The sequence below is a fragment of the Salmo salar genome, chromosome 13, assembly GCF_965601325.2.
Source record: "Salmo salar chromosome 13, fSalSal1, whole genome shotgun sequence".
NCBI lineage: Eukaryota > Metazoa > Chordata > Actinopteri > Salmoniformes > Salmonidae > Salmo > Salmo salar.
In genome coordinates this window covers 42,212,297-42,228,303 of record NC_138303.1, presented here as the reverse complement: position 1 = coordinate 42,228,303, position 16,007 = coordinate 42,212,297, and the positions used below count along the sequence as shown (strand labels likewise).

At 41.0% G+C, this 16,007-nt stretch overlaps 1 protein-coding gene across 3 annotated transcripts; it reads right to left on the bottom strand.

Annotated features, from left to right (window-relative positions):
* Window positions 1-2,200: 2,200 nt before the first annotated feature.
* On the bottom strand, window positions 2,201-12,613 carry camk1gb (calcium/calmodulin-dependent protein kinase IGb). 3 transcript variants are annotated; one of them, XM_014136013.3, is made up of 11 exons: window positions 12,411-12,613; window positions 10,047-10,155; window positions 6,364-6,489; window positions 6,158-6,232; window positions 5,517-5,779; window positions 5,254-5,329; window positions 4,473-4,664; window positions 4,122-4,209; window positions 3,474-3,790; window positions 3,211-3,314; window positions 2,201-3,065 (listed from the first exon to the last, which is right to left on the bottom strand). In XM_014136013.3, exons 2-10 carry the CDS (start codon window positions 10,130-10,132, stop codon window positions 3,251-3,253), a joined length of 1,287 nt encoding a protein of 428 aa, XP_013991488.1. In that variant the 5' UTR covers window positions 10,133-10,155; window positions 12,411-12,613; the 3' UTR covers window positions 2,201-3,065; window positions 3,211-3,250. The 3 variants fall into 3 exon arrangements, with proteins under 3 accessions (XP_013991488.1, XP_045549221.1, XP_045549222.1); XM_045693265.2 differs by lacking the exon at window positions 12,411-12,613 and adding an exon at window positions 11,831-12,242; XM_045693266.2 differs by lacking the exon at window positions 12,411-12,613 and adding an exon at window positions 11,052-11,342.
* Between the last annotated feature and the right edge of the window lie 3,394 nt (window positions 12,614-16,007).

Below are 16,007 nucleotides of genomic sequence, written 5' to 3'. Positions count from 1 at the left end.
CTACAAGACCATCGCCAAGCAGCTTGGTGAGAAGGTGACAACAGTTGGTGCGATTATATGCAAATGGAAGAAACACAAAAGAACTGTCAATCTTCCTCGGCCTGGGGCTCCATGCAAGATCTCACCTCGTGGAGTTGCAATGATCATGAGAACGGTGAGGAATCAGCCCAGAACTACACGGGAGGATCTTGTCAATGATCTCAAGGCAGCTGGGACCATTGTCACCAAGAAAACAATTGGTAGCACACTACGCCGTGAAGGACTGAAATCCTGCAGCGCCCGCAAGGTCCCCCTGCTCAAGAAAGAACATATACATGCCCGTCTGAAGTTTGCCAATGAACATCTGAATGATTCAGAGGACAACTGGGTGAAAGTGTTGTGGTCAGGTGAGACCAAATGGAGGTCTTTGGCATCAACTCAACTCACCGTGTTTGGAGGAGGAGGAATGCTGCCTATGACCCCAAGAACACCATCCCCACCATCAAACATGGAGGTGGAAACATTATGCTTTGGGGGTGTTTTTCTGCTAAGGTGACAGGACAACTTCACCGCATCAAAGGGACGATGGACGGGGCCATGTACCGTCAAATCTTGGGTGAGAACCTCCTTCCCTCAGCCAGGGCATTGAAAATGGGTCGTGGATGGGTATTCCAGCTTGACAATGACCCAAAACACACGGCCAAGGCAACAAAGGAGTGGCTCAAGAAGAAGCACATTAAGGTCCTGGAGTGGCCTAGCCAGTCTCCAGACCTTAATCCCATAGAAAATCTGTGGAGGGAGCTGAAGGTTCGAGTTGCCAAACGTCAGCCTCGAAACCTTAATGACTTGGAGAAGATCTGCAAAGAGGAGTGGAACAAAATCCCTCCTGAGGTGTGTGCTAACCTTGTGGCCAACTACAAGAAACGTCTGACCTCTGTGATTGCCAACAAGGGTTTTGCCACCAAGTACTAAGTCATGTTTTACAGAGGGGTCAAATACTTATTTCCCTCATTAAAATGCTAATCAATTTTGAACATTTTTGACGTGCGTTTTTCTGGATTTTTTTGTTGTTATTCTGTCTCTCACTGTTTAAATAAAGCTACCATTAAAATTATAGACTGATAATTTCTTTGTCAGTGGGCAAACGTACAAAATCAGCAGGGGATCAAATACTTTTTTCCCTCACTGTACTTTAGGAAAACTGCTAGACTGTTTGGGGACCTTTGCCCCATATTTCTGGGTTCTGTGCCACGCTCTTTTGCCTGAATAGGCAATCTGTCTCGGCTATCTGTGGTCCAAGTCAACTATCTTGTGGTTGGTGGGGTGGAAGGGTGGGTAAGAAAGCTAACACGCTGCATGTAGCACTCATGTGAGGACCTTCTCATCTGTACCACATGAGAGGAGAGGCAAAAAGTACTTTCACATTGCATTAGCTAGCTGCTTTAAAGGAGCATTTTCAAAAAGGGGGATTTGGTGGACAGTGTAATAGGGACAAATAACATCTTTCATATGTGTTTTCTGATAATAAAAGTGTCCTGTATTGCTGCTATACCACTTTCTCCTTCACTTGTAGCCCCTGTGAAATGATTTACTAATTATAATCTGGGTGGTTCGAGCCCTGAATGCTGATTGGCTGAAAGCCGTGTTATATCAGACCATATACCACTGGTATAACAAAAAACAAACTTATTGTTCTAATTACATTGGTAACCATTTTATAATAGCTATAAGGCACCTTGGGGGTTTGTGGTATATGGCCAATATACCACGGCTAAGGGCTGTATCCAGGCACTCCGCATTGCTCATAAGAACAGCCCTTAGCCATGGTATATTGGCCATCCACCCCCCCCCCCCCCCCCGGGCCTTATTGCTCAATTATAGTTTAGCCAAGTGAGTGGGTTTAGCTAATTTGACAATAAGAATGTGTACACTTCTTTATAGACTTGTTTCATAATATGACGTTATCTGGCTAAGCCATTGATCCCGTCTCATCTAATAGCCCCTGACGTTATCCCCTGCAGTTTAGCCGACCATACTGTATGATCTATTCTGAGACTTCAGATTAAACTAAATCAAGCTGGTGGTCTATTTAATATAGGCTATCTCAATAACACATTTATAAAGGGTGCTGGGTAAAAAAAGTTAGGAAGCCCTGATCTAGGTCACTGAATTGCGTCACATGACCGAGCGTAGAGAGAGGAAAAAAAGCAAAGACATAGGATTGTTTGTGTACATATTTTATTTATTTACGATGAAGCTACAGAGAAAAAACCCAATCTAGAATATTTACAAAACACCAACAGCAAGCTCCGCTGAGCTTGGGACAGAAGCAACTCACCTCCTTGTATTAAAAGGAGACATAATATTATCAATACAGTAATAAAATTATCCAAATCTCTTCAGCACAAGGATAAATTAGATTTATAATCTCAACTTACATTAATATGAGTGCTGGTGAGTTAGCAAGTCATTAAGAGTGGTATTTACACTGGTAATGAGTTGACAGTGAGCACACTATTGTTTAGTTACTCAATGTTCCCCATGAACTTGGTCATATATCCCACATCAAAACCTGCCTTCTGTTTCGAACATCTCTCCACACCATGGAATGGCACAACCACTTAAGTCAGTCTTATAGTCATGTACACAATAGTCCTATTTCTTCTTTAGCTGTCTTTCAACTTTGCTCCACATCGCATCACCACATCGCATCATGACGCAAACAAACCTTTCCCTGACGTCAACTCCTTCTTCAAGGGTTATAACACAAATTCTTATGTGAATAATTGTTTCTCCATGGTATAATACATACATCGCCCAGTCCCTAGTGAGCATAGTGCCCCTCCTCCCTGGGATTCTGGACATCATGGAATACCCTGTTATATACATGTATGTGTGTGAACGTCTGTCGGTGTACAGTATGTCCAGAATATGTTCAAGGAGGTTTCTAGGCACTGTTCAGAATTAGTTTCTGAAACCCGGCGGATTCTGGATCTCACTGGCCATCCTGAGAATCCACTTGTCAGTATCAGTGCCTGGGCTGGCCCACAGGAAGGAAGCAGACATGACCAAGTCAGCTGACTGACCTTGAGAGGAGGGACACACACTTAGTCAAACACAATCCCACCTTCAGATGATCTATATCGATTACTAATAAGAAAAACTACCATAATGCAACCTTGTTACAGCAAGCACTAAATAAAGAGTAATGTGTAATAGTTCAATATTTACCTAGTAAAAAAATTCCACGCAAAGTCCTTCCAAAGATCCTTCACATGACAGAGCACACTCCAGTCTGGAGAACTTGGCCATTGCGGTTAGCCGTTGCCCTGTACCTAAAACAAGGGGATGCAAAGAGATCCATCAGATAGTTACAGAGGATGGCGCAAAGGCTAAATCAGGGAAATTCCCCAATGTTTAATGGTCATTCAGGCACAGTGAATCGAGGCTAGTTGTCTTTTTAGGAAAATATGGGAGTTCGGGTTAGTCCTTACGTATTAAGGTTCGCAGGCTCAGAGTGGTAGGCGTATTTGCCCGTCTCTGTGAGGGTATGGGCGTGTGCCGGCTCGCTTTGGCTGATCTTTAAGGGCTGGTGGCTCTTCGTGTCTCTGGAGCTGATTGGTAGGGTTATTTGGTTAACTTTGGGTTCCAGCCTATCGGGATCCAGGGGGTTGTGGGAATTGGCGGGGGAGGAGACGTCGATAACCTGGATGGTGGGCATGTTGAGGGTCTGCGCCTTGACCACCAGCTCAGAGTGGGCCAGCTGCAGCTTCTTCATGTGATTGATGACCACGGTGGCGTTAAAGGCTTGCTGTAACGACACACCGACAACAGTTGATGAGAAACATGCTAAGAGAAAAAGTACTGTATGCGCTCCCATAGTGATAGCCATCATCATGAGTTAGGCGATGTGCCTTTATTTGGGAAAAGCTTGGGCATAGAATTTTTATAGTGGTCTTGATATTGACTTGATTATGAGTAATCAGAGATGTTGAATAACACCTAGCTGTTTACGGTATTTCATGGCCCTTAATCAGGAAAGAGATCAGATGTGTCGTAAACACAAACAACACACTGGGATTATGTCTAAAATGGGGGAGAGAGCCAGAACCCTTACTGAGCAGTATGGGAGGAAGGCTCACCTTCCACTTGGTCTTGGCAAAGTTCTTCTGGATCTGGACACTGACAGAGTGGTAGATATCCTGGCTCCGTGCTGTATTTCCAATGATCCTGAAAGCGAGACAACCGAAAAGAACATTGTAATCTCCTGACGGGTTTTAGCCTGAATCTAGCCTCGTAATCTAGACTAAATCCTGCTATATTTCACCTTTGTTTCAGCTCACTAATTCAGTCTGGCATTCCTGTCATTGAAACTGAAACTGTTTCCAGGCTAGCCTGAATACACCTCACACTGGACACCACAGAGAATATGTTGTTGTAGATGTTACAGACAAAATAGATGAAGCAATAATGTTGTTGATCATGACACTCACCAGGGATGCCGGAGAGCCTGCTCTGTAGTGAAGCGCATCTTCGGGTTCTTCTGCATCATGTTGCGGATAAAATCTTTGGCTGATTCAGAGATGTCATCCCAGAAGGGAGAGTCAAACTCGTACTGTGCCTTCATGATCTTAGAGAACAGTCGCGTCTCAGTGTCCTCATAGAAAGGGGGATATCCACAGAGACTAGAGAAACAAAATATTAATGCTGTGTAAGTTTGTGTCTTTAAGAAATGATGGGTCCCGTGTGGCTCAGTTGGTAGAGCATGGTGTTTGCAACGCCAGGGTTGTGGGTTCAATTCCCACGGGGGACCAGTACGGAGAAAAAATGTATGAAATGTATGCATTCACTACTGTAAGTAGCTCTGGATAAGAGCGTCTGCTAAATGACGTAAATATATTGTGTGTGTTTGTCTCTGTGTTAAATGTCCACAAGGTGGAGCTCTAACTCCACCATTGTAACAGTATATGTTGAGGGAACGGCCCAGTGCCAATAATGAATTAGCATGACTATGCCTTCATCATGCTAAAGATAACCCTTGATTAGACTAACAAGCTTGAAAACCAAAAATGCACTCTTGGCTGCAAAGACCTGGTCAGATACATAGTTTTTACATGCAATCAACTATACCTTACAGTAGACTATACATTTTTTAAAATGTTTATTTGACCTTTATTTATACAGGTTTTTTTCATTGAGATAACATCTCTTTTCCAAGAGAGACCTGGTCCAATACTGACATATCTGGAGGTCATCAATGAGAGCAATACTCACAGGATATAGGTGATGACTCCAATAGACCAGCAATCCACTGCCTTGCTGTAGGGTTTCTGGGCCAAGACTTCAGGGGCTGGAGGAACAATTCTCCAAGTTCAGTTAATTTACCTCAACTAGTGTTGTATGGTATTTGACAGGTTATTAGGTTTTGTAATGTCTGTGTTGTCTCCCTTATGTGTTTGAGTGTGGTTCTTCTGACCCAGTGTATCACCCATACACACAGTTAATTATCCGTAAAGGCCAAATGTCTCCTTCCTTACCCACATATCCTGGAGTGCCGCAGGCTGTGGACATGACACCGTTGTCCTCCATCTTGGACAGGCCAAAGTCACTGATCATGATCTTGGAGCTCTCATCCTGGCTGTAATACAGCAGGTTCTCCGGCTTGAGGTCACGGTGTACGATGCCATTCTGATGGAGGTATTGTACAGCCTGGAGCACCTGTTGGATGACCCTGCTGGCATCCTTCTCTGAGTACATCCCCCGGTCCAGGATACGGTCAAACAGCTCACCCCCAGCAACGCTACCGGGAGAACAACAACAGCCATTAACCTTGAGCCCTTAAAGCTGACTCAACCTAACCTTAACCATGAACTGATTGTCGGAAACATTGCTCAGCCTAACATTTGTGGATGACATATGCTCTTCAATCCATGAGCTTCTGCTCATGTTCAGGCTCAGCATTGGGAACATTCAGCATTATGCTTCTGCGTGTGACTTGAGTGCTAAGTTGCTGTCTGATCCCAAACTCAGACAGGCATACCATTGTGGCTGTCATTAAATCAATGGGCAATAAATATTATTTGTGGAGTTTGTGTGTACACAAGGGTTTTATAGGAAATAACTATCATAATATGTTCTACATTCTACTGTAATAGAAGGTAAAACATGTTGAACTTACAGTTGCATGACAAGGTAGTAATGAGAGCGACTTTCATAGAAATCCTCCAACCCAACAACGTTATCGTGTTTGATCCTGGGAGTGAGAAAATATAGGTAATGTTTAGAATGTGAGATGAAAATACAATGAAACATACAGTAGCTGTATGAAAGAGTCCTCCAATTTGAAATGGGACTGAATGACAATTGAAAGTTTTGAACTCTTACTTTCTCAACACGGCAATCTCATTCTCCAGATTCTGAATACTTTTCTGCTTCTTCTTCACACACTTCATGGCAAACAGCTTGCCTGTCTTCCTCTCCTTCACCATGAACACCTCGGAGAACGCCCCCCTGGATGAACACACAAACACATAGGCAAAGGGTTGGTTCCATTATTATAATAGTGCAATTACTACATAGGATCTGAGAAATCAGCTTATTACCCTATTAGGAAGACTGACATTTTCCATAAGAAAATATGAAGGGCACCGTTAGTCAGGCCCACATGGGCGTGATGTTATAAAACTGAGGTGATATTGTATGTGAAATGAGATACTGAGATGCATTTTCTGACATTAATCTTCTCTTTTCCTGTAATTTCATCAAAATTGCTACATTTTACTGTGATGTAGGCTACAGTTATTATGGACCTGCAGTAGGTTATAAATGTTTGCAATACACCGTTGATGGTTTCTATTGTTCTTCGGGTATCAGGTGGCCTACATGCACCCTTTGATTTTAGAGCAGAGCGAGGTGCAGGATATCAAAACAGAATACTGAGGAAAAAGGTCCTATTAAGGTCTAAGACGGGATTGAGTGGCTTAAGGGCTCATTCAATTTAGTGTTCTGTACAATTTCCGAGCTATCTTCAGCATTGTCTGGGATTAGCCTGATAATCCCTTACACAACAGAAACTGTGGCAGGCAGGCTTGAGGTGTGGACAAACGGAGCATATGCAGCCATCACAAATAGACCTCTACCCCAAGCAGCGACCAGATCATATATTGGATCATACACAACCTGGAGAGAGAGGCTGACAGAAGACACTGTACCGCAAAAGTGCTGCCCCCTTTCTGTTGGGTTACGCCACTGAAGAAGGTCTAAGGAACACATATGCAAGATGAGAGCACTGCAAGGTTAAAGGATTGAACTAACTTAATTCTAAAGATAATTAGCAGAGATTGCTTCAACTGCAGCAGACAGTCCCAAGTCCCAACGTGTCTTACAGCATGGACGCAGGCAGAGTTATTATGACAGCTGTGACTCACACCATCTCACATTGTCTCATTAAATTCAAATGGAGCACAGAGGTAGGCCCCAGGACGTAAGTCAGACATGCTGACGTCTTTATGTTCTCCCAAACTACACAGCATCTTCTCCCAAAGAACCCCATGATTCCCCTTATGACCCACAAGGGATATTATCAATCAAACAGCATCTGTGGAAATTAATTGGGATGCAAGACAGCTATTAGTAAGCTTGTTGTCAGACTTGTTGTCAGCTTGTTGTCTTCTCATGTACAGTTTGAAAACACAAAAGACAGACAGAATAAACCATTAACTGCTGAAATAAACCACGATAAAGGGACAGATCAGGATAGGGATGATATCTACATGAGAGACGGGTGTGTAACGACTGACTGCAAGCCTCTGTACTGTACTGTACTGTATGTCAGATTGCCAGGAAACTAGATTGTGTTTTTGTTGTGTTCTGTGGGTTTTAGCTTTATAAAGCCTCATCCTAGCCTCCCTAATTCCCTGAGATAGATCCTTGTGATGGAACATAGGAAGGAAATACAGTAGGGACTGCTCTGCGCTAATTTGTTATGGTGATATGTTTATCGTCAAACATCGTAGTCTAGAAACCACTCTGTGTGCATGCTAATTAAATAAATTAGGCCTATAGAGAGGAAACAAGACATAACACGGGGCCTTGGTTTACATACAGGGGTTTCACTGTACAGTAATCGGATCTATAGAGCACCTGTCCAAGCTTTCTCCATCCGTTTACCTGTTCTTTCTGCTCATTGATACTTATTCCAATCTGAGAGAAAGATTATCAGTGTCAGTCTGCCCTTCACCTGATCTCCCTTAGCCTGACACCTGCAAAACAAAGCTGACCCCTCCTGACTAGGCAAAGCTATCACCCTGCCCTAAGAGAAGAGAATTGTATAATTCTGAGAATATAATGCTACTTTTATACTTGTATTATGCTTTCACTATAATTTCACTATATTTTGCTTATTTTATACGTTTCTGTTTTGTGATATTTTCCCCAGATGTGATCTGTCACTTTTTGAAGTAGGTCTCTGCTGAGAACAAGTTACACCTACGTCACTTATCATGCAACAATAAGTCAAATTGCCTTCATTCTGCCATACATTTTTGCCTTTAACATCAAGATTCCATTCAGGAAAATTCCAAAAGAACATCCCTTCTTAGTTAAGAGGCGATGTTCTCCAAAAACATACCTGTATGTTCACACAAATGTTGTTTGTCTACATGGCTTCCTCTCTTTTCTGCATATCCAATCCTCGGTCCAGCCAAGTCTGTGTTCCCACAGTACAGTGACGTCAGACCTCTAGGCCGCAGTAGCCTTCACACCTTTATTTACCTCTGGCCCAGCCCCAAATTCATTATCCACCACCACCGCTTCCTAAGCCTCTCAACATGACAGTTTCAGTAAGACAGGACAGCTCAGTCAAGAACATTTGATTGACCCCATGGATTAAGTCATGGTGGTTGACACACTAAAATGAGGCTATTTTGACTGGTGCAAAATCAATGCACATATAAAATATTTATCCAACACAAACTATCTAAATCGTTTGAAACTGTTAGTTACATTTACTCAAATTACTTAGTTACAGTCGGTGGTGGGAAAAGTACCCAAATGTCATACTTGAGTAAAAATAAAGATAACTTAATAGAAAACTACAAGTAAAAGTCATCCAGGAAAATACTACTTGAGTAAAAGTCTAAAAGTATTTGCTTTTAAATATAATTAAGTATCAAAAGTAAATGTAATTGCTAAAATATACTTACTGTAAGTATCAAAAGTAAAAATATAAAATAATTTCACATTCCTTGTATTAAGCAAACCAGACGGCACGATTTTCTTGTTTTTTAAATTTGCGAATAGCCAGGGCACACTCCAACACTCAGACATAATTCACAATCAAAACATTTGTGTTTAGTGAGTCTGCCAGATCAGAGGCAGTAGGGGTAACCAGGGATGTTCTCTTGATAAGTTTGTGAATTGTACCATCTTCCTGTCCTGCTAAGCATTCGAAATGTAACAAGTACTTTTGGGTGTCAGGGAAAATGTATGGAGTAAAATTATTTTTGAAGTAAAAGTAAAAATGGTCAAAAATATAAATAGTAAAGTACAGATACCCCAAAAAACTACTTAAGTAGTACTTTAAAGTATTTTTACGTAAAGTACTTTACACAACTGGTTACAATAACTCACATTTTCTACAAGGCCATCAAAAACATCTGGGAAAAAATCTTTGAAGAGTTCTTGTGGAATTTTGTCAAGATTGTACCAAAGACAATCAAAATCCAGTTTCGAATTTGAAACTGAATGAATATCAAGCAAAATATGGCTCCATAGATGACTTCTATTGGCCATTTTGTGAATGATCTGATAAGCCATCTGATGTACCAGATGTCATCAGAAGGTCTAGGACTGATACCCTCAGCGCTGCCACAGTGACTTGTCTGTAAGACATCTACCTGTAAAGTAGGTCTCATGGTAATCCAATCAAACCTACTGCATGATATGCACCTCAGCCAGTGGATAGTCATGAGGGTCGCTCTCTCTTTCCTCAATTAGGTCACATGCATGTTCTAATGAGGTAGGGAAAATGGTCCTTTGGTAGGTAGGTGGGTGTGGGCTGTACTTACGATCCAAGAACCTCCATGAAGTCAAACACCTCCTGAATGTTGTCAGTGGTCTTCTTCCAGTCAAATTCGTCTTCTTTACGACCCATGTCTGCTTCTTTAAAAGGGATTTCTGTAACAATGGGAAAAAACAGAGGAATGTCATTAAACACCAGTTTTCAAAATCAAGTATAATAATGTTGCCTAGATTCCTACTCACATATGATCTGCAGTGCTATTGCGAAACCCCCAAATAATAATTTCTGTATCCACACCCATACACTCTCACAATGTCCTGTTGGATTATGACATTTCCCAGAGTCATGAGAAATCAACCCATTGTCTGCAGCCACACAGGTTAAACAGATCTGTATTCCATTGGCCCGTGTACAGCACACCATAATGCCAGACAGTCTGACAGCGTTGCCTGTCTAACAAGGCTGCTAAATCATTAGTTATCTGATTGAGAGATGATTGACATAGACAGACAATGGTAAAATCATTGAGCATCCATTATTCTCTATTACTCCGAGATGAACTCAGAGTGAACATCCAAACCAGCCGTAGATGCAATATCTACAGCGGTTTGCTGAAGTATTTATTTTTTGCTGTTCTGAATTAGGTAACTTGGCTGATCAACCCAAACTGTTTGGGAAAGATTACCGCTATGGTAGGCCTAGTTTATGCAGCCAAGTTACCCTGTAGCTTTGCCTCATTTCCGTTATATAAGAGATTACAAACTTCTGATCTGTAGGCCCTGACCTTGCCAGGAATAGTCACAGTGGAAGAGGCCAACCAAGCCAAGGACAGGATTCAATCATTTATGGAACATGTCCAGAGCTCTTGACAGAATTAACAATCAATTTCTACATGTGTAAAACAACACTTGGGAAATAAAGTGTAGCTGTTAGACCAAAGAAAAACAATATCCAGAACATGGTAACAAACAAGCAAGATGGTTTTCCTATGTGAAACTAGACAAACAAAGGGAACAATCTTGAAAGTATGAAGCAAATTTGACATTCATACCTCTCACATTTCCTTCCTAACTATCTTCTTTGGAAGTCCGTTCCATTAATATCCAAATAGACAAAACCATGATAGACAAATGAAAACTGCTCTGAACCTGTTAAGACTGTCAGACAAATTATCTGTCAAATCTGTCACTCAAGTCAGGTAATACAGTAGCCACATGACAAGCATAAGATATATATATATTTTTTAAGTATATGCTAAAGCCAAAATGTTGAATAACTATTCCACTCCTCTCATGTCTATAATTCTGGCTACTACCAACTATGATAAAAGATTAAGCTCTGTCCCTGTCTGGTCCCTCTCCCACAAGCCACCTGTCATGCTTTTATTAATTTGTCTCCCTGATATCACACTGTAAAGTCCTCTGTCTACCCACATCAATGTGTTGTCATTATGTGGGCATTATACAGCACAAGCAGCAACATCCGCACTTCCAGATCAGTGCAGGTTCAGTACATCCATGGAACAGTACAGTGTTCAGTGTAAACATAGAATTACACCATGTCATAAGATAGATATGCAGCTGTTATGGTACACACAACACCTGTTATGGTACACACAATTCCAGAATACAATATAATGACTATTTTCCCCCGAAATTAAATAAATACAGAGTATAAAATCCTTAGTATCAATCCTTGCTATCAGACAAAACAATCTCTAAACGATGTTGTAAATCGACTGATCATCACTTTAGGCTAGTTTAAAATCTTGGTAAATGTAAACTTTAAAGACAGTTCTCAGATGGTGTTTTTAAAGCTGGACTGCCTTACCTGAAAGTTTATAACAACTCAAGCCACAGGTAGTTTTGCCTTTAGGGATGCAGGCAGTCCGGTCAATGCAAGGACAACACTGGTAGAAAACGCCGTGGGAAAATGCGAGAGGACGGAGTGTTCTTTTGTATTTAGAGACCGACATTCGCTGGGACTTCGTACATCCAGTGTGTTTTTTTCTGTGCACTCAAAGCCGCTCGATGGACCAAGTTGGCTGCAGCATCACCTGCCCAATCACTCGAATTAGCCTGTTAAAAACATCTTATTTGACACTTTTCTGATTGTAATACAATCTCAAAACTGTTTTTACAGATACATTATTTAACTTGAGTTGTAGGTCTATGGACCTTTTTGATCTGAATGTCATCCACGCGCAGAATAGCCTATCATTAGGCAAAAAAAGTATTACGTTGAAACTACCTTTTTAATATGAAAACCCACCAGCTATATTCTAGGACGTGGCGGCAATTCTTCAATTCAGACCGAGAAGCAACTAATGGACCGACTTCCATGAATGAGACAGACCTACCCTGGAGGCAGTTTAGACTACCCTGGCGGAGCGGATTTCTCTTTGACTTACCAGTGAGCTACTGTAGGTGCTGAAGGTAGCCTCTTCTCTGACTCTCCTGCCAAAACCTCGTTGAGGACTGGACAGATTACCGTGTCGGCAGCCACGGAAATAACTAGTTTTTTCAGGTCAGAGATTAGGTCGCGTAGTTACATCCCCGTTAACGGCTCGGGGAGGGAGGGGCCCGGTGCGGAGATTCACAGGGGTTCATTTATTGAGCAGTGCAGTGATAGTCAGCACTGTCCTTTCGCTCTAACGTCATGTTGTTGTTTAAAGATTTGAAAATAAATACTGGGACCATTTTTTGTCAAATTGGTTATTTTTCCATCCATCAGTCACAACGTGGCAGGGTCAGGCTGTTAAATGTACCTTTAGATCTTTACATTTATATTTTCACACATACATGTGCAGTAGCCTATTCATTGCAATAGGATAGTGTTAGGATTTACTGTATCACTTTTCATCAAGGTGACATAATGCACATGTTGACCAAGTATTTTGCTATTGATGCATGCATCTATACTTTACAAAAATATAAATGCAACATGTAAAGTGTTGGTCTCATGTTTTATGAGCTGAAATACAATATCACAGAAATGTTCCATACCCACAAAAAGCTTATTTCTCTTTTGATATTTCACATTTTGTGCACAAATTACATCCCTGTTAGTGACCATTTCTCATTTGCCAAGATAATCCATCCACCTGACAAGTGTGGCATATCAAGATGATTAAACAGAATGATCATTATGCTGGGATTAATAAAAGGCCACTCTAAAATGTGCTAATTTGTCACACAATGCCATAGATGTTTCAAGTTTTGAGGGAGCGTGCAATTGGCATGCTCCACTAGAGCTTTTTCCATTTCTCTACCATAAGCCACTTCTAACGTCGCTTTAAAGAATTGAGAACGGCCACCCGGACAGCTGATGAAACTGTGGGTTTGTCTCAGGGAATCTCACCTGCATGCTCGTCGTCCTCACCAGGGTCTTGACCGGACTGAAGTTTGCAGTCATAACCTACTTCAGTGGGCAAATACTCACCTTCGATGGCCACTGGCATGCTGGAGAAGTGTGTTCTTCATGAATGAATCCCAGTATCAACTGTACTGGGCATATGGGAGACAGTGTGTATGGCGTCTTGTGGGTGAGTGGTTTGCTGATTACATTTTTTACATTTCAGATTCGATGTCAACGTTGTGAACAGAGTACCCCATGGTGGCGATGGGGTTATGGTATGGGCAGGCATAAGCTACGGACAACGAACACAATTGCATTTTATCGATGGCAATTTGAATAAACAGAGGTACCGTGAGGAGATCCTGAGGCCCGTTGTTATGACATTCATCCGCCGCTATCACCTCATGTTTCAGCATGATAATGCATGGTTGGCCCCATGACACAAGGATCTGTACACAATCCCTGGAAGCTGAAAATGTCCCAGTTCTTCTATGGCCTGCATATTCACCAGACATGTCACCAATTGAGCATGTTTGGGATGCTCTGGATCAATGACGTGTTCCAGTTCCAGACAATATCTAGCAACTTCACACAGCCATTAAAGAGGAGTGGGACAACATTCCACAGGCCACAATCAACAGACTGATCAGCTCTATGCGAAGGAGATGTGTCGCGCTACATGAGGCAATTGGTGGTCACACCAGATACTGACTGGTTTTCTGATCCACGCCCCTACCTTTTGTTTTTATTATCTGTGACCAATAGATGCATATCTCTATTCCCAGTCATGTGAAATCCATAGATTAGGGCCTAATGAATTTATTTGAATTGACTGATTTCCTAATATGAACTATAACTCAGGAAAATCTTTGAAATTGTTACATGTTTATATTTGTTCAGTGTACATATTTTTATACACTTGCAAAATACGGAGATAGCACTGCTATTGCCTAATTGCAATACGTTTATACATGCTCTCAATTTATGTTTATTTATTTGGCAAACAAATACATTTCAGACATTAAATATCAGTAATTATGTTATAAATCTGAAAAAATGTATCAAGCTTTATACCTTTTTGAAGTGTTTTGTATTAAGCTATCATGTGTCAACATGCATAATGCAAGCACAGCACTCCCCCAGTCGTTAAGTCTTTTTGTTCGGTATCTATGGACGCGACCAAGTCGTTCGTTCTAAATGTTCTACTGCCATACTGGCTGGCAACGTTCTTATCCCTTGCTTGCTAGCTAGCTAACTGCGGCTAATTTACAGTCACGTAAAACAGTGCAGCCAGAAAACAACAAAATAGCTGTATTTGTAGTTGTTTAAGCTGTTTTCCAGTGACATTTATTTGGACACATCCATAACAATGAGCGATTTCACCTGGCATTGAAAATGTGCTCTCTCGTCAAAACATGGTTGTTCAGAGGAGCTAGCCAACAACACAGCTAACATAATCACTTCAAAGTGAAGCTGGAAAGACTGCAAACTAGCAGCACTTTGTTTCATTTGAGCTGTTTTCTATTGATATTTCTTGGTATATATCCATAAAAATGATGCTGAGTCATGATTTCGACTGGCTGAGAAACGCTGCCTGCCTGAATATTGAAACAAAGTTGCAAATGTCGGAGATACAAATCTCCGCTGTTGAAAACTAAATGTTAGTCTAAAAGAAATGTGAGATAATGTCTAAATGCTTTTTATAGTGGAGATCAAGTTTATACATTTCCTGGCTAGGTTGATGGGACAGTGGATTGCGCAGTTAGATGGAACAGAGTAAATAGGCATTTTAATGTCATAGATTTTATTTAGCTGGAGGTAATTTGTGGAATAGAAACCGGCTGGAATGAGGTTTTAACCAATCAGCATTCAGGATTAGACCCACTTGTTGTATAAAACAGCATATAGTAGATGTGAAGGGCACTAGGTGGCTCATACATGCCCTTGGCTTGACCCTTCACAGGCTTATACATGAATCTTTCATAGGCTTATCTCCATCAGGTGCTGATAATTTGATAACCTGTCATAGCACTATGCAAAGACAAAGTAAAAGCGATGTCAAACACAGCAACAATGCACAGTCATGTGTAATTGCAGGCAAAATACAGTAGAATATTGGTATAAATAAGAAACACAATGCATACAATCAATTTTCTTTTCAATGTTTTTATTGTAATTTTCAAAGATTTACAGGTTAATTTAATAATTTATGTTATTAATGTTATTAAAAAATACATCTATTCATTTTCACTGCAATGTATTGAGCGTTAATTGAATAATTTCAGCAAAAATCATTATGTCCCTGTTCAATGTCAGAACACGTTTTAACACATTTGAACATATTAAACACGCTTGTAATGCTTGTATTGCCGTTGAGCTTGTCAAACTGTCAGTATATTGGTTTAAAACAAGAGTTAACTGGTCTGTGAGTGAATACAGAACATCCATTTAGCCTCACAGGCTTGAGGACTTTAATTTGCTGGTTTACAGGTTTAGTTCATACTGTTGTCATGGGCACTGTCATTGAAACTTTCCATTTCTCTAGGTGATGATTGCCATTAGGGGAAATGTAAATATGGACAGATTAGCAAATTTGGCATATTAAATATTGCATGCTCTTTACAAAACCAGGAAAACAGCACTTTACATG